The following is an 18,754-nucleotide window of genomic DNA, read 5'->3' on the forward strand; positions in this document are numbered from 1 at the left end:
ACTAACCCATGGCACCCAGCACCCCATCAAGTCTTCTCCTGAAAACCTCCAGTGACGGTGACTCCACCACCTCCCCAGGCAGCCCATTCCAATGGGCAATCACTCTCCCTGTATAGAACTTTTTCCTAACATCCAACCTAAACCTCCCCTGGCACAGCCTGAGACTGTGTCCTATTGTTCTGGTACTGGCTGCCTGGAAGAGACCAACATCTGTCTGTCTACAACCTCCCTTCAGGTAGTTGTAGAGAGTAATAAGGTCACCCCTCAGTCTCCTCTTCTCCAGGCTAAGCAACCCCAGCTCCCTCAGCCTCTCCTCATAGGGCTTGTGTTTCAAACCCCTCACCAACTTCGTTGCTCTTCTCTGGACTCGTTCCAGCAAGTCAACATCCTTCCTAAACTGAGGGGCCCAGAACTGGACACAGTGCTCGAGGTGCGGCCTAACCAGTGCAGTGTACAGGGTAGAATGACCTCCCTGCTCCTGCTGGCCACACTGCTCCTGATGCAGGCCAGGATGCCATTGGCCTTCTTGGCTGCCTGGGCACACTGCAGGCTCATGTTCAGCCTACCATCGACCAGCACCCCCAGGTCCCTCTCTACCTGGCTGCTCTCCAGCCACTCTGACCCCAAATCAGACACCTAATGTTGTGACAGGCTGATTGTCACCTCTCCCACAGAAGGATGGACTGTTTTACTTGATAAGGCATGTAGTAAACAATTATTTTGGGTGCCTTAGAAGAAAAATGCAACAGCTCAGACAACACAGTGACATTAGAGAACTACTAAATGCAGTCCATCAGACTTGCTGGTAGAACTGTGCTGAGGCCTGAAAGAGCTAATAGGGTAGATGAGATGAATAAACTGGCAATCAGGAAGAAGCAGAAGTTCCACTATATATAGCACTACTATAGCCATACTGGGTTGCCCTCAAAAGCTGTAATGATACAGGGACACAGGCCCCATGCAGGGCAGGGGCCAGCACATAGGGTTTGACCCAACACTGACAGGACTGCAGACTTGTTGGTACCATCTGTAGCCCTCAATGAAATACAGATGTGTATCATCTTCACACATGTACCATCACCTTTCTCTTCACTACTTTCCTCTTTGGGGTATATCTTCAGATTAAGACCTAAGAAGCCAGCTCCAGGTGGGTGTGCTTGGTGAGCGTTGCCAGGGGAGCAGACATTGCTGGGCAATGGGCTGTGCTTCACTGAGGGCTCTGGCTCCTCACCCCCACAGCTTGCCCCACTGACGGTGCCAGGCCTCGGCAACCGCTGGAAGCCTGAGCATGGTAGGAAAGAAGGTGACAGGTAAAGGCACCTCATCGACACAGACGTAAGGGAAGAAACAGATGACCCCGCCGGGATCAGGACTGCCACCAGTTTGTCTGGGGTCGTCCAGCTCTGAGGCGTTTCAAGCGTCGAGCGCGGCCCGCGCTAGGCGCAGCCGGCCCGCGCTAGGCGCAGCCTGCCCCCGCCCCTGGTCGAGTCCCGCGCTCTGGCCCTCCACCAGCAGCGCAGCGCAGCGGAGGGCAGGGCTGGTCCGACCCCGCCGCAGGCTCGCCCAGGGCAGGCGGCAGCACGGACCCTTTTCCTTGAAACACCTCTCGGGCCTTGGCAACCGCCGCGGCTCGTAGCCGGGCCGGCTGAGACGGAGGATGAAGCAGGTAGAGGCGCCGGCGGACGGTGAGGGCGCGGCGGGCGAGCGGGTGGTGGCGCGGCTCCCCTGGCCCCTCCCCACTGACGGGCTCCCTGCCGCAGGCGCTGGTGGACGACACCGAGGATGTGTCCCTCGACTTCGGGAACGAGGAGGAGCTGGCGCTGCGGAAAGCAAAGATCAGGTAACGGTGCGGAGCACTCCCGGCCCGGCGCGGAGGCCTCAGCGCCCGCCTGAGGTAACGGGGCCTGGGCAGCCCTTGCTGCAGTGAAATGCAATAAACTGCGCTTAAACACCTAATTCCCGTATTTCACAGGGAGTGGCTCTGGGATGGGCCGTCCGGGCAAGCTGGGGAGATGCTAAGTACTGGGCATGGGCTGGAGCAGGCGGGGCCCGCGGGCCTGCCAGCCTCACAGCTGCGGTGAGCCCGGCTGCCCGGCACCCTCAGGGACCTCCCGCCGGTGGAAACAGAAATTTTACATACCCAAAGACAACACACCACAAGAAAACTCAAACCAGCCAACCAGTGCTTTAGTTAGAGCTGGAGAAGTGGAGTGAGCACCCATATGCAGCAAAACAAGTTGTGCAGCATCCTGCTCTGGCATTGCATTGTATTGCACATCCAGCTGAAGGGAAACAACAGTTACTTGCAATAGGAATGTTGCATTTTCCTACTACGGGATGCAGTGTTATGTGGAATATAACTATAATAATCTTATCTTTGTAGCTGTTACTTAAGAAAACCCAAACCACTGATCCATCTCCTCTCTCAGCCTACCATTATGTTACCAGAGATGCCATTCTACAGCTCTGTCCAGATCCCAGGTGACACAGATGTTGTTCCATCTTAGTGCCTTTTGAAGAATCTCCAAAGACTGTCAAGGAAAATAAGTCTAAAGGAATTATGCATGTATATACACTCATCAATAATGTATATAATTAGCTTTGATTTATATTACTTTTTTCACTCCCACATTGCTCTAGTTTACTCTGGCCCATTACAGTGTTAATATTTATTGTAGGCATAAACAACGAAAAATAAGAGATGTTCAGCCAAACATAAATGTTATCAGAGATGTTCAAACAAAGAACTGTAGCTTTATGATACAATTACTCTGTTTTACTAGTGGCTGATGAAGCATTTCTGCCCTTCCAGTCCATTGGACTTTGCAACTACATGATGAGTCAGCCATGACACAAGGCTGACATTTCCAGAACTGCAGTATTTCTGTGCTTTAGCAGCAGCACATGTTTTAAACAAAGGTTTATATTTTGGTGCACATAGCCTAAAGGATTAACCTAAACTAAAAAGTCAGATTCAATCTATGGGACTAGAGTTAGCATGAAGTGAAACCACCCTGAAATGTTTGTAAGAGGTCCACAGCACCAGTTACTTCACTCTAGGGATCTGTTCCTGCTGGTTCATGCTACTCAAAAACACAGGCAAAGTATCTGTAAACCATACTAATAATTGATCCACTTTGTGTGGATGCTTATTAGAGACTGCTGCTATTTCTTGCCCTTATTGTGACAATACTGAAAAATTCTCTGAGACAGAATATAGACATGAAACGCCTTACACTGTTCACACAGAAGATTTATGAATAATCTTGTGCAAACCAGCCTGAAGCACACCCATGAACTGCCAAATCATCTTCTTGTATTAGCTGGCATAATGACACATTCCAATCCTTTGTCCTTATACCAATTTCATATATATTGAACCTAGTTAGGAATTGTGTAAGCTATGAGAGTTGTGCTTTTGTGATTCTCCAGGTTAGGTGCATGTGCTACTTAGAAGCAAAAGGTGTGTGGTAGTTTCAGGCTGTGGGAATTTCAACCCACTGCAGTGTGGATTGTGATGTAGTTAGTGGGTACTTCCATAGCTTCTTTTCCACACACAAATAGCACAAGCTGATCAAACCCAGGAGCTTGTTTGTTCAAAATTTGCCTAGATATTTTGAAGTACCAGACAGAGGTACAAAAAGCAGCATGTAGAGTGTGGCTGTGGTGCCTCTGAGCAGGTACTGGGAATGTATCTCTTGTGGTTTACCCAGTTTGATTCTTTAATATGGGATGCGATTAAGTTCATAACATCTCGTTTCTATCCTGATAGGCATCATGCCTGCAAACTGAGCAGAGGTTAGGTTGTGATAATCATTTAGCCACAAGGTTCCACTGGCATAGATATGATAGGACAACTAAGAGTCCAGGTGAGAGGGTTGCCTTGCTCTCAGGTGCAAATGTGTGCCAACCGAAGCTAGTGCAGGATATGGTTACCTTTATTCTTTGTTGTACTTGAATGATGATAAAAATGAGAAGTTATCACATTTTAAAGCCTGTACTGCCTTCCATTAGTACAAGAAATCATGTTAGTTTATACACTGATTTCCTAATGCCATTGTATTTCTGAAAAGAAGCTTTTTAAAAAAAAAAAATTACAATGGAATTCAATATAAATGCATTCATTGAAAGGCTGTAAGGTTGTGGGGTTTGTTGTTTTGGGGTTTTTTTTTGTTTGCTTGTTTCAAAGAGGATGCAGATGGTTTACCTTCAGGCTTTAAAAGACAAATTTATCTATCTGGGATTATTTCCTTGTTAAAAAAATCTGTTTATATATGATAGGAGCTAAATGTTTCATCTCATGACTATGAATTAAGAAAATGCTTCTGTTAAGTGAGGAAGTGAACACAGTTTATTTACTGGATTGCATTAGTTTCAGAATTTGGGCTTTTTTGTAAAAAAGCATAAATATGTGGAGATCTTCTGAGACTGAGAGTTGTTCTAAGAGTGAGGTGTAAGTTTTGATATATCTTCGTACTCCTGCCCTGGGACAAGACTCTGCAAGTCCCTTGGTTAGTCATACCCTTGTGAGAGAACTGATATTCCAGAGTCTCAATAAAGTGCTTAGTGCTGGAATAAATGTGAGCCTCTTGCTCATGTACTGGTTTCTACTAAACACTCTCCAGAGTTTTATATTGGAACAGATACAGCATCCAAACTGTAATTCATCATCTGACTTCCGAAATGAAGCACTGCTTCTCCAAAGTTACTTTCACATTTGAAGCACTTGATACAGTTACAAAAGCTCCATCCACCCTGATGTACTTAAGGGTTGTGCTCCATGAATAGCTTGTACAGACAGAAGATACCACTTATGTAGCATCTTCCTGAAAGAGATCAAGACTTGAAGTAGCAAGACACTATCTGGTTTTGAGAGTTCACAGTATCTACTCCACCTACCCATCTGCTCAGGGCAGAAAAACCTCCTCTTGCTCAAAATGTCACATGTTTAGTTTTAAATCAGTTTTTGGAAAGTTTGAGGTTAGCATGGGCATGATCAGGAGTAAATATAAACTACAGCTTTGTATCATTCTTGCTTACCCAGTCGTGTGTGTAGGACTACAAGCACAGTATTTCCAGTACACAATATAGATAATTACTAGAACACTTAAATAGCTATGGAATAATAATGTTGAAATAATGTTGAAATAAATACATAAATGTAGTAACTATTGTCATTTTAATCTATTTATAATAATTATAATTGTGTATATACTATATGTATAATTTTATCATGAACAATAGAAAAAGCAATTTAATAGTTGAATAATTAATTATGACCTAGGCTAAACTAAACAGAGGTGGAGGAGCTTAGTGAAACAATTCATGACTGAAAAAAAAAATAATCTTATTTAGAAAAACAGTTATAATAATCAGCTTCAAGGGAAGAAGTTACTTAAAAGCCATGGCCTCTAGTTAATTGTCATGTTTAATTAATATAAGCACAGCTTTACAGGGTAAGTTTTTGTAGTTGGCATATTATCCTGACAACAGTGTAGCATTCCCCAAACCCTGCTCTCACTGTACAGACCATTTTTCCATGCCACAGAGTTCCACTGAAACTCCCTTTTATTTTGTTACAGGCAAAGCACAAATACCTAATGAAGTTAATGAACATTCATTCATAAGAGCTGTTAGATTCCCAAACTGTACTCTCTTTGAAACAGGAAGTGTTTTGTTTCAGACATTCACAGTATCACAGTAACCAAAACATTACATATAAAGGTTCATTTTGTCCTAAACCAAACAGCTATTTTTTATTTTTTTTTTTAGTTCCTGTTCTTGTTTTCAGAACAGTTCTGAAAAACATGAGATCTGTCCCAATTAATTTGTGCCTTGTGATGCTGATTTATTTCATGAAATGATGGGGATTTTAGGGTAGAGTGTTGAACAAACCCACTAAATTTCTTCATGAAATGCCAAAGAAACTGGTGAAAAACTCTGGATTTTGTTTTGTCTTTGAGAAAGTTTGACAGAAACCACACATTCTAGCTTTAGATTGAGGGTTAGTTACTGGAAATCTTGTTGCTTTGATAATGAAGATACACATAAATGTATGAAATAAGAGCCGCTACAAACCAAAATACCATTGTAGATTAGAAATAGCTGTGCTATGCTACACTTGCAAATACTGTAACATTTCTTGTCCCATTACTTCTTAAGTGCTCTGCTTTTGTTTTGTTTTCTAGGCACCCACTGGCCACCTTTTTCCACCTGTTTTTCCGAGTGAGTGCTATTATTACCTACTTGTTCTGTGACTGGTTCAGCAACAGCTTTGTTGCCTGTTTTGTCACTGTTCTCCTTCTTCTATCCTTTGACTTTTGGTCAGTTAAGGTAAGATGATCCTGAAAAGTAACTGCCTTTGAAAGTATTTTGTATGCCATTAAATAAAACAAACAAACAAACAAGGAAATAACTGCATTGATTGCATATATTGTACATGTGTGTCTATTGTTGAATTATTAAATGTCTAGCCTATTTTAGTTAAGACATGTAGATATCTTAGTTACTGTTCATCACCTTGTTCTCTGTGGCTGGTGAGAGCTGCTTAGTATAGTGAGGAAATTGCCTTGCCACAGGTAGATTTGTTTGTACCCTTCCCCTCTCAGGAAAAAATTAATGAGCATTGCTGGTTTTCAGCAGTGGATGCCAAAGGATATCCCAAGCTGCGATAGTATACCCAGACCTAGCATGCAGGGGCTGCAGAAGGCCTCTGGGGGCACAGCTGTGGCATCAATGTCCTAGTCAAATGCAGGCAGATGAGTCAGACCAGTTCAGAATCTCAGGGGCTCCACTGGAACAAGGCTTTTGCTTCGTAGAGGGGAAGCATTGGTGCATCTCCAGTATACCGAAAACTTGTAGTGTTCATCCAGGTGCAGAAAGGTTTTCTTACCTGGTTTGCCTAATTCCATGCAGTTTACTTCCTTATAATTAATCTTCCATTTTTTTTCAGGGTGTTTTTGTTCACTCTTCTTTCTTACTGGGGAAGTATGTTTATTGGGAGCTTCCCCAACTAACTGACTTAGAAAAGATACATCCTATAAATTTCTAATCTAAGTCAATGTTATTGTGCTGTCATATCAGAAAAGGCCTCTAAGTTTGTGGTAATTCATTCATCCTTTATCACAGTTGTGCTCAAACTGGCACAGCTTTTAGAGCTGGTTTAATATTTGATAAAATATTATGATTTCAGACATGCTTGCCTTCCTCCCCCCCCATATTGTTAGTCTGACAAGTGAATTATACAAGTCATTAATGCAAATAATTGTTTATGTCACCAGAATGTGACAGGAAGACTCTTGGTTGGTTTGCGTTGGTGGAACCAGATTGATGAAGATGGAAAGAGTCGCTGGGTGTTTGAAGCAAAAAGGGTAAGCCTGTTAATAAGAAGTAGGCACAGAATCCCTAGGAAAGCTTGTAGAGCTGATACTAAGTCAAATAAAGTAACAAATAGAGACCCATTGTAACAGTTACTGTTTATCCAGCTTCTGTGGAAAACGTCAGCATTCAGTTGCAAGCACATCCTGGAAGCATTCAGGACAAAACTGGTCTCCCAACATTGTCATCGTATGCATCAGCAGAATAAATATTCATAGCATGGTACTACTGGTATAAAACATTTCTGGCAGTTCTATTCTTTCGTGATAACATCTTATAATGAACACATCTTCATATCATTAATCCCAACACGGTATCCTCTTCAGGAAAGATGTGTGTTGAAAGCAATGCTGAATAGTTCAAATTCAGTATTTTCAAACAAATATTTTATTCATGGTCATGGAATATGGTGTGGAATCACTGAACATTCTGATGCTGCTAGTGCTTCCCCAAAGACCCTGGGCTAAAAAGACACCTTGTAATTATTGAGGCTTTCAGGGCTTTTTTAGGCAAGGTAGAGAAACTTAACTGTATTTACAAGGTGGATGCCATTGTCTGCCTCACCATGGATGGAATAGTCTTATTTTTACATGGAGAATTTGAGACACTGAAAGTGAGCTAAAAGACTTCAGTTTTCAGAGTGGGAGAGTCCAAAGGGTTTTCTTTTCCAGTCGTGAAGCTGGTATTTCTGAAAGTGATTGAATAGTCATCGAAATTTGGAGTGAGGAAAGATCAGAACCTTCTGAACAATTCACTTTAAGCACTAGGAGTTAACAATGAGCCTTTTGGTGTAAAAAGAGACACAAGAGATGTGCTGACCTGGAGAAATCTGTAACCAGGGCCTTATGCAGCTTGCTCTGAGTTTTTTTGGTCTCCCAGAACACAAGTAGAGCACTAGAAAACAAGAGAGCTGCCAGCAGTAACTATGGTGTCCAACACTAGTATTACAGAAGAAGCATTTTTGAAACCACAGTGGTCTTAGCAATTATCAGTGTAACAGAACTTTGACTTTGAAATGCTACTAATCTGTAGTGTTAGTGGGAGCTATCAGTGACCAAAAGAATAATAATCTCATTTATATGTGAGCAGACACCAGAACCTTTGAAAACAAAATGCTGTCAGGTACAGCAGGGCATCAGTCAGAAAACTTGGGTTTAGCTACTTCTCTTCTTATTCTATCTTCCTTCTATGTATGTAATAAGTGAAATTTAGGTAAAGAAGTAATTTTGTCCATTCTTTCTTCTCTGCTGTTTTGTTATTTATTGTGGATTTTGTCTTTGTGACCAGTGGTTTCAATAATTTTCCTTCTAGGTGCCTACAATAGCTGCCTCAACTGAAGCTGAAGCTCGAATCTTTTGGCTTGGTCTCATTATCTGCCCAGTTATTTGGACAGTGTTTTTCTTTAGCAGCTTGTTCTCCTTGAAGCTGAAATGGCTGGTAAGTCTGGGGGTACTGAAAAACCTATGGCTGATAGTGTTGCTAGAGGACTTCTGCAACAGTCTTGAATCCAGTTTTCCAAGAGGACAGAAATTCCACTAACAGGAACCATGGAGTTTCTGTAGTCAAGCCCTGCATTCTGGAGCAGATTAGTAATTTTTAGTCCCTCTCCTAGTAGGATGTCAGCTCCTTCATCTAACATGACCCTCAAGTGGCTGGCAAAATTACAGACTTCTTCATAACTATAACAACTTAATATTCCCCATCTTATCTCAGACAAGTGAATCTAATAGGAGAGGACAAAAAAATATGAACCAGTGATGCTGGTTTTCAGGTTTTCATATATCCTTGGGGCTTGAATGTTACTTACTCTTAAAAGTGAGGATTTTCTATCTCTGGTACCATTCCCTTTCAACAGTATCAGTATCAAGGTGCTTAAAAGCTTGATAAATTGAGCTGTAAGAATATATTTTACAGTTACTATATTTATAAGTCATCTACTTAAAAAAAAAAATCCACATTTTTCTTAATACAAGAGAAAATTTACTCCATATACTGCTTTAAGATATTTCTGTCTATGAAATCTTTATGTTTTCACTTGTTTCACTTGCCCTAGAATTAGTTTTGTCAAGTTCCTAGCTATGCTAAGTACAAGTTCTTAATTCAGTTTGAACAGATAAAAAGCATCTTGGACAAGGCTCTGGCCAGCCTGATCTACTATGGGGTGTCCCTGCCCAGGGCAGGGGGGTTGGAACTAGATGATCCTTGTGGTCCCTTCCAACCCTGACTGATACTATGATATGCAACTACATAACCAGTAACAGCCAAGATTACATTTTCTTATTAAAGAGGAAATTAATCCACAGTTACAAATCAATTGTAAGTCATTAACCACATTCTAGTGCCCCAAACAGCACAGCTAAACAAGCAACAGTTAAAATTAAACCAGCAGGCTTTCTCCAGGGCTCCACCCATGTTTTTGAAAAGGAAAGATTGTTTGCTAGACTCAAACCTGTCTGGAGAAGGAACCTGCACTGGAAGCAGGTTGCCCAGGTGCTTGTAAAAGGCAATTTACATAAATGAAAACACAATAGCTTCCAGGAAACCTGCTGAGGCTGAGAAAAACAGTTCTCGTAAGTTATGTCATGAGTGAATCAGTTGGGTTCCGCCTGCTGCCAAGCCTCTAGTGCCACAAAAGGATCTATTTATTTTCACTGCCCGTTCATGCCAGGTATGGATTGCTGTCTATCAATGCTCTTCTTGTAAAGCTGCAAGTTACAGGATCTTATTCGTATATAAGTCAGTTTGTCAGCTAAACAAGGCTGCAGATTAGCTGTGTATCTGGATGTGAAACCTAGATACAAATCAAACTTGAAAAAGTGAAAGGATTGTGGAATCTGTTGAGTAGATTCTTTTTTGAATAGCTGCTTTTAGGGAAGTGATGAAGTCTGGCAAGACACAGGATGACAAAAAAATGTTACCAGGGCTTTGATAATTTAGAGAGGCACCGTGTAGAAGTTTGACATGATTGGATCTCTCAGAAGGTAGTTTATTGTTGGAAGGAATATCTCCTTCTCATAGCATGTGTGTATCTAAATTGTACTCACACATATACACACACGTTGGGTCTCTATCTGGCACTGTATTTGTTCCAGCTGAACTTTTGTTTGTTCACAGGCTCTTGTGATAGCTGGGATCTCACTTCAGACTGCCAATTTATATGGCTACATCCACTGCAAATTAGGGGGATCAAAGAGCATCAGCAGAGCATCTTCAAGGTTTTTTGTCAAAGATGTTCCTAAGAGTAAGTACTGAGCTGATCTATCAGCTACAGCCCATGAGTTGTCACATACTGACCTGCCACACACTGTTATTTTGAATAGAATAGAATAGAATTAACCAGGTTGGAAGAGACCTTCGAGATCATCATGTCCAACCTATCATCCAACACTACCCAATCAACTAAACCATACAACCAAGCATCCTGTCAAGCCTCGCCCTGAACACCCCCAGCGACGGCGACCCCACCACCTCCTCAGGCAGCCCATTCCAGTGGGCAATCACTCTCTCTGTGTAAAACTTCCTCCTAACCTCCAGCCTAAACCTCCCCTGATGCAGCCTGAGACTGTGTCCTCTTGTTCTGGTACTGGTTTGGGCTCCTCCCATGTCTTAGTTCTCAAAATAACTGCCGGCAAGGCTAGTTTGATTCTCCCACTCTTGTAGAACTCCTCAAGGGGGCCATACCCCACCTCTAGATTTGGAGCCTGCTGAAGCTTCACAGCTGAGCTGCTTCCAAGCCACACGAGGAATGTCCTCTCAGTTAAATCCTTGGAGGGATGCCTTCTGAGCTGTGAGTGCCTCTGCTTAGGCACAGCTGGGACAGCTATCTTCTACCCTCCTGCTTCTGACAGGCTTTTCCCTGCTTTTTGTAAGATTCCCACACACTAGGTTATACCAACACCCACACTTCCTGTGCTCATCCTCCAGGACAGACAAGAACTTCAGAAGAGCAAATTGAAGAACATGGGAAGAAAGGCACTAATCAGCTAAGGAAGAACTGAAAGGATGAGCAGTAAAAATAATTAAAGATCTTGACATGAAGAACAGCTTTCATAAAGTAACATGCTAGTAATTAACACCCGCATGCTATATTCAAGATTTTATGTCATTTGTGAGTCTTTGGATTCTGAAAGGTTTAAAGCCTTTCTTACTCAAAAGTTCCATGAAAAAGTGTAGGTATAGCACAAAACCAGTGCTTATGCTCTATCCTGAGTGCTGCTTTAAGGAGAAAAAAAACAACAACAAAAAAACCCAACCAAACCAATCAGTCAACTCTTGGCTTACCTTAACCAAGAGTTAGAATATAATCAAAAGGTGATGCTCATTTGTTTCATTTTAGAACTACAATACACAAAATCAAACTGCCTTTCCCTCTTGTATACAATGCTGACTTCTCAAAGCTCTGATTCCTCAATAAAGAGAGGCATTATAATCACAAAAGGCCTCTTAGTTATTAAAGATACCTGATGCTTAGTTTTTAGTACTCAGGCTTAGGGTCAAGTGGAAGAACAGAAGTCATGGAGCGTGTTCACACAGAGCTTGTGTGAAGCAGTCAGTTATCGATAGTTAAGAGATGTCAATCTTATTTTGACACCTGTAATAAATAAGATACTGTACTATGACTAAATTCTTGTAGGTTTTTATTTTAGAACATGCCAAGTATAAAAAAAGGGTCCCTGAAATACAAATCTCCACTAAATGGAGATACTTAAACAATGTCACTCAGAGAGAGCAAATAGGGATCACCACACCCTTAGCACTGGAGAAAGGACACAGTCTAGTTCATTACCACAGCAGATGCATGAGATGCACACAACAGCATCAGCCAAGGGTATTTTATATTTAACTCTCTACAGAAGATCATCTTTGTGTGTGTGTTCAACTACCAATTTTGTATTCAGGTTATTAGTACCCTGGGTGCAGACTGCACCTACTTAAGAGGCATAAAGATTCCACTTTAGAGCTTTCTGGCAAGCTTTGAGACCACCTGAGTGAATCTTGAGGTATGGAAAGCACCTAGGGCAAGGACACTTATATTAAGAATTTATTTGCAATATAAAAAAGAATACATTCCTTTTATTAAGTCAAGGCATAAGTTACTTTGCTATAATTCAACAAGAGCTACACTTTTACTCCACTCATAGATTAGATAATCTTTTCTTCTTGAAACTGGTGCTGATCACAGTATTCCTGAATTCCTGCAAAGACAAGAGAAAAGGTAATAGAAATAATATTTCAGCTGCACATCAGCAGTTATTGTTGCATCACTCTGACCCCTATTGGTACAAACCCTGCAAGCTGGGCCTCTATCACAGTGCACATAGCTTTAGGAATCTCCCAGTGGTTTGTACCTTTAACCTGCACATTGCCAGCTTTTTAGGTGGTTTTCAGTGGGTTATTTTGTGCAGTTAGAAGTGGAGGCAGCAATCAGGCAGGTGTACCATACCCACCTATGGGGAGCACCTGAAAGCAGCCTGCTGGTGAATCTGGAACTTTTTTGTGAGAATAAGTACAAAGCCATGTCCCCAGAAAATTTCATGACTGGGGCCAAACTGAAACCAGTTTCTCAATGCAATTTCATTACTGCTTTAAAAGCCTGTCTTAACTGATGCCCCAAAAGGTGAACACAGTATTTGCATCTGCTGCTTTCATAATCACTGTGCACATCTACTGTTTTCTATTATTTGTGGCAGAACAACAGAATTCTGGTTAGTGCCTTTACTGCAGAAGTGCTCAGAATTGAGCTAGCTCATTTTCAGACTTACTTTGAATGATATTCCTGTAAGACAACGTTGCTGGAGACTCAGGTGCTTCAGCCAAGAAAGACTGCCCTTTGTCACAACTTTTTCCTTGAAGGAGAAGGGAAAACATGAAAGCAAAGCAATAGGAAGAGATTAACTTCTATTTTACCTGCTAGCCTGCTACCAGTTATACCCTTCCAAAGAGCCACTCACATCTATTCTTTTTAAGATGTCCCTATATCAGTAAGAGGACCAGACCTACAGCTTACAGTTTCACAGAGGAAACCCTCAGTTTTGAAGTACTGACCTGTTCTTGATGTCATTAAAGCAAGCATTCATTTCTAACAAACAGTGGGCAAGGAACCAAGCCTTTGCCTTCTCGCTACCCACAACAGAACTTGGGTGGTACCAATAACACTGAAGTTCAAGCACTAGTTTTAATGCTGAACAATGTATTATTATTCACAGTGGTTAGGATTCTATTCAGGCTGTGCTTCCAGGTGATTACACTGAAGGGAAAGATATGTCATACTTTGGTGGTATCTGAAAAGATGCCTAATTGAATCTTAATCAAGACTAAGTTTAAGACTAAATAAATTATTCTGACACTCTCCTATTGTCACATTGTGCTGTATCACTGTTCCAGTAATTTCTGATTCAAAAGTCTTCTATCTAAACACAGGCACTTACCTAAGAGACAAAATGTGTAATATTCCAATTTATCAGTGTCCAAGACAGGATCTACCAGTAATAACATCAGTACAGAAAGAAAAACTTGTTTGAAATGCAGTGCAATACAGGAACTTTACCTATCTGAGGATCTAGAGGCACTTTGCCCAGGAGGGAAACACTGAAGTTCTGGCACATCTTCTCTGCACCTCCAGTAGTTGGGGGAAAGATCTGAGATTCGTTCTGGGACAACAAGAAAATTAGAGTTAAGATGTTGCACTTCTGAAAGCAAAGCTTTTTTGGAGCAATGTTTTATATAGAAACAATGCAAAGACAAAAACTGTAACACACAGACAGCCCTACCTTACACTTTGGACATATGAAGCCACTCATGTTTTCCACAACACCAATGATTGGCAGTTTCACTTTGTGGCAGAAGTTGATCTCCTTCCGCACATCCTGAAGCGAGACTTCCTACAAATATTGAAAGCACTGCTATTTTGACTGGAAAGTTTTGATGCTTAACTCATGAAGTTACATCTTTAGAGCAATTTTAAAGGAGGTTTGTAATGTTACTACTGCTCTCTTCACATTTTGAGGAACATAAACTTGTATTATGTGCGATAGCAGCAGTTCTGTGAGTAGCAACAGAACAGGTACATCAGTTCCAGCCTGCTGAATGTGGTTCTGTTTTGAAATCTGACTTGAGTCAAGACTCAGCCAAATTGATGTTTTCTCTCCTGACTTGAGTTCTTTAAGTGTAACTTTTTCACGTTTTCAGTTTAGACAAAGACCCCTGGTACTCTCAATAGAGCAAACAGGACAAGAACCACCAGGCTTATGGTTGTTCTCTCTTCCCAAATTAAATGTGAAATAGTTTACCATCCTCTCAGACTTTGCACATACCTGCCTGACCTTGTTCAGTTCTCATGTTCCCTTTTCCTTCCCTCACCACCTATCTGGTGCTACCCTCACCACTTCACTTCCTGTACATTTATTTTTTCAGCTGTTGTGGAAATGCTATGTGCCTGTTCAGAGAATCACAGAATGTTAGGGGCTGAAAGGCACCTTGAAAGATCATCCAGTCCAACCGCCATGCCAGAGCAGGATAACCTATACCAGATCACACTGTAATGCACCTAGACAGGTCTTCAGTATCTCCAGAGATTCCTTTCCAATGAACACGACATACTTTGAGTTTCAGCTCTCCACAGGCATATGTTGCTTCTAAAAATGTGCATTGCAAAGCTGCCTACTGGAGGCAGCAGGCTAGGTCACTAACAGCACACATCAGTGTTTGCACAATGGTGAACTGTGCTAACCTTCTTACTGCCTTCTGAACATTACGCTGTTCTCAAGTTACAAAGGCACAATGATGCAAACCTTGAAGACAGAAATGAAAGCTGCATTTCCCTTCACACCCAGGTCACAGCAACTTTTGACTGTGAACTGCTCAGTGGTTTAGTGACCCTCTCAGATCCCCATCTCCAGAGACACCCAGCTAACTCACAGGCCAGCCAGCTGCAGGCACAAAATGAGACAGCCAGCTCCTTTAGGTTCTGTACCATCATTTCTCTGAAGTTAAAGACTCTAAACCAAGGACTGTCTTCAAGTGTCATGATGTTTCTATCCCTGGAAATTAAGTTCTCCTACCTGAGGGGTAGTGATTATAACAGCACCATCTACATGCGCCGCACTGAGGTACTGCACAATAGATAAATGTTCATCTGATGTTCCTGGAGGCGTGTCTATAATCAGGTAGTCGATTTCCCCCCAGTCCACGTCACGAAGAAATTGTTTGATCAGCCCTAAAAGAAAGGGCAAGCATGGGGAAGAGAGACATGTAAAAAATCTTGCTGTATTAAACTTCAGGGTGTACTTCAACATTTATAGTCTAAATATACATATTCTTCCAAGTTGTCAGCTTCAGTATAGCTACAGTTATTTTGGCAAGGCTTTTAAAAAATATTTTTTAAGTAGAACATTTTACCCTCTAACTTAATCAAATTAATACATTCAACTGAAGAAAATAAGTAACCATTCACTCATTTTTTTCCTAAGGCTTACTATACTACAATTATTAAACAAGCTCATGGTATTAAATCTTTCAAGTACTTGAATTATTGTTGAAAACACTTGATAGATACCATTTTTTTTTGGTCCTCTCCAGATGACAGCATCATCAGGACTACTAAGCAAGAACCCCACTGACATGACACCCAAGTTTTCTTCAACATACTACAAAAGAAGTAAATCAACTCAGTCAAGCACACAGAACAGTAAAGAAAGAGGAGAAAAAACAACTTGGAAAACGGATTTTGTAGAAAAAGCAGCTGGAGGAAAGAAAATCATTAAGAAAATAAAGGCAGAAAACTTTATGCATCACTTTTATCAATGGGCAGGAGTTGTGCATTGTTCACCAACTACATTCAAAGACTGAAAAAACCCAGTTGTAGTAAGATTTACAGTGGTTTATGAGATCACCAGAGACAGTATAAGCATAAAATCAGCTTTTCCCCTCAGCATCAAGCCGTCTTTTAACTGCATGCACACAACAGGTGATCTTTAGACAACCCACACTCCTGCAAGGCTTTCCTTGCATTTTCCAAAGATTAATGCATTTTTAATTAGGTATAAGATACTTCTTGTCTGTCACAGAAAAGGTGACATGCTGTGTAGCTGCATGATAACAAAAAAAATGCAATCAAGTAAGTTCTATTTATTGCCCACAGTGCATTAGAAAAGTCAGCAAAATGTAACACTTTAGTCTATGCAGCCTATATCCACATGCTACAGAGTCTGGGTATTTGTCATTAAAAGAAGAATTAAAAGAAAAAGCCTCTGCTCCTCCCCCATTCCTTTTTCACTTTAGAAGACAGTGCCCACCCAAATAAACCCAACAGACTTTCTGAAAGAGTTGCAACAACTTACCACTGGAGACCACCCAGATCCACTCTGATGAACCTGAAAATCAAAGCAACACATATAAGGTCATATTGGAAATAAACACAGGTGTTACATAGAACACCTACACAAGTCACATCTGGATAAATAGATATCCTGCCAATAGGTGCAATATTGCTTTATGTGGGCAGCTGAGGAAAAAACCTGCAGAAGGGCCAGATGTCCATTAATAAGTGAATAATGACTGTTCAACTCTCACAAGATACCCATAACTTTATATAAATAAAGTATTTCAGGGTTGACAAAAAGCACTGTACTAACATTACTTAAATTTCAAGCAGTCACGAATGTGGCCAATATGCAGCAAAACATGGTTTGCAGAAGCTGAACTTCACCTCACTATATTTCCCTGCACACTACCAGACACATTTCCTAATAAGCAGTCCTTTAATAATCTTTAAGTTTACAAAACTCTAAAACGTTAATACTAAACAGAAATTATTTAAACAACGTGTCTGAGCATTCATTTACCTGTTCTCCTTCTAGACCCATCATCTTTGGAATCGATGGCCCACAGATATCTATGTCCAGCAGAGCAACCTGGAAAACAAACAAACCAATCTGCCCCACTGGAAACAAGCTTGCACTAGACTGTCTTCAAGTCTAAATCATGCAACAAGCCTCCACCCCACTTAGCGCGTTCAAAGCCTGAACCAGGGGAAGGCGCTCGGTGCATTAAAACTCTGCAAGGAGTCCCCGTAGGTGCTCACCCCTGCCAGCGAATTCAAACCACTGCGGCCCGGCCGGGCCGGCTCACCTGCTTGGTCTCATCTGCCGCCAGCCCGTGAGCCAGAAGGGCGCTGAAGGTGCTCTTCCCCACGCCGCCCTTCCCGGAGAGCACTAGGACCGTATGCTTCACGCCGCGCAGCCGCTCCCGCAGCTCTGCCGTCTCCGCTGCGAGGTGAGACGGACGCAGTCAGAACACGCTCCGCGTACCAGCCCCGCGGCCGCCCCGCAGCGCCTGCCGCCTCACGGCCTGCCTCACCTGGGTCCGGGGCCGTGGCGCCGGCTGCGCAGAGTCTCTGGTTGGGGCATCCTTCGCAGGCGGTGGCCCTGCCCGCTTGAGTGCTGCCGATCCCCGGGCAGTCTGCAATGGACAACGAGAGCTGCAACACGAGTGCCGCTGACGACCCACCGAACCCGCACGGCGCAACTCTCACCCTCCGGTTGCGGCCCGCCCGCCTCCTCCGCCATGGCGCCCGCTGCGCGTCACTTCCGCCAGCGCCACGGGGGGCGCGGAGGACACGGGGACCGCCCACAGCGCACATGTGCCTGCACTCCCCGCTGCCGCCAGGGGGCACTGGGTGGCAGGCCCGACGCCGGGCCTGGGCTGGCAGCGGGGCCGAGGCGGGGCTGCGGGGCGAGGGAAGTGCCGCTCGCTGTCACTTTCCCCTGGAAGCGCAGGAGGGTGTGAAGTCAGCCTCCATCCTTTCGCCACGAAGCCGTGCGGGCCTCCCGCTCAGCCGGGCAGCCCTTCGGCAAGTTGTGAGCATCGACTTTGGCAACGGCCTGGCCCATAGCACCGAAGAGACCAGCACCGAGCTCCGCTGACTAAGCTCAGTGAGCTTCATTATGGACAGCAGCGAGTTGCTAAACTGTTGAAATTTCTCCACTAGAATACGCTAGGCAGAAGCAACTGACAGTAGTGCCACAAGCCCATCTCCGTGCCGAGATCCCGATGCTAAGAGAGGTCTCTGCACACCTAGAGCCGGTCCCGGTGGGGTCTCCACTGCCTGCTGAGCCGCTAGCAGGAGATGGACCCAAGCGTTGGACCGTGCAGCGCAGCCCTGTGCAAGTGTTAGGGAGAGTCTTAGAAATCAATGCACTGCTTGTGTGTTTCTGAAGTTACATACCTAGGACAATATGGATCATCTCAATTGCCATTTGATGTATTTTATAGCAATCTTGAATAGATTAATCTCTGTACCTTCCCAGTTGACAGTTGCTATTAATTTAATGGGTACAATCTTCTGGAAGATTATCCTGCTGTAACTTAGTCAATCAAC

At 42.9% G+C, this 18,754-nt stretch overlaps 2 protein-coding genes across 3 annotated transcripts; one reads left to right on the plus strand and one right to left on the minus strand.

The window, feature by feature from the left end:
• The first annotated feature begins 1,529 nt into the window (after window positions 1–1,529).
• TVP23A (trans-golgi network vesicle protein 23 homolog A) lies at window positions 1,530–16,061 on the plus strand. Of its 2 annotated transcripts, none has more exons than XM_054180621.1 (8): window positions 1,530–1,666; window positions 1,761–1,840; window positions 6,189–6,333; window positions 7,281–7,370; window positions 8,689–8,814; window positions 10,492–10,618; window positions 11,302–11,431; window positions 15,955–16,061. In XM_054180621.1, exons 1-7 carry the CDS (start codon window positions 1,658–1,660, stop codon window positions 11,373–11,375), a joined length of 651 nt encoding a protein of 216 aa, XP_054036596.1. In that variant the 5' UTR covers window positions 1,530–1,657; the 3' UTR covers window positions 11,376–11,431; window positions 15,955–16,061. The 2 variants fall into 2 exon arrangements, with proteins under 2 accessions (XP_054036596.1, XP_054036597.1); XM_054180622.1 differs by having other exon boundaries at window positions 6,189–6,225.
• On the minus strand, window positions 11,603–18,016 carry NUBP1 (NUBP iron-sulfur cluster assembly factor 1, cytosolic). Its single transcript, XM_054161253.1, has 10 exons — window positions 17,734–18,016; window positions 17,506–17,642; window positions 17,220–17,288; window positions 16,716–16,748; window positions 15,932–16,022; window positions 15,438–15,592; window positions 14,148–14,258; window positions 13,925–14,027; window positions 13,140–13,223; window positions 11,603–12,572 (listed from the first exon to the last, which is right to left on the minus strand). Exons 1-10 carry the CDS (start codon window positions 18,014–18,016, stop codon window positions 12,520–12,522), a joined length of 1,119 nt encoding a protein of 372 aa, XP_054017228.1. The 3' UTR covers window positions 11,603–12,519.
• Between the last annotated feature and the right edge of the window lie 738 nt (window positions 18,017–18,754).

The sequence above is a fragment of the Dryobates pubescens genome, chromosome 4 (assembly GCF_014839835.1).
Source record: "Dryobates pubescens isolate bDryPub1 chromosome 4, bDryPub1.pri, whole genome shotgun sequence".
Lineage (NCBI taxonomy): Eukaryota > Metazoa > Chordata > Aves > Piciformes > Picidae > Dryobates > Dryobates pubescens.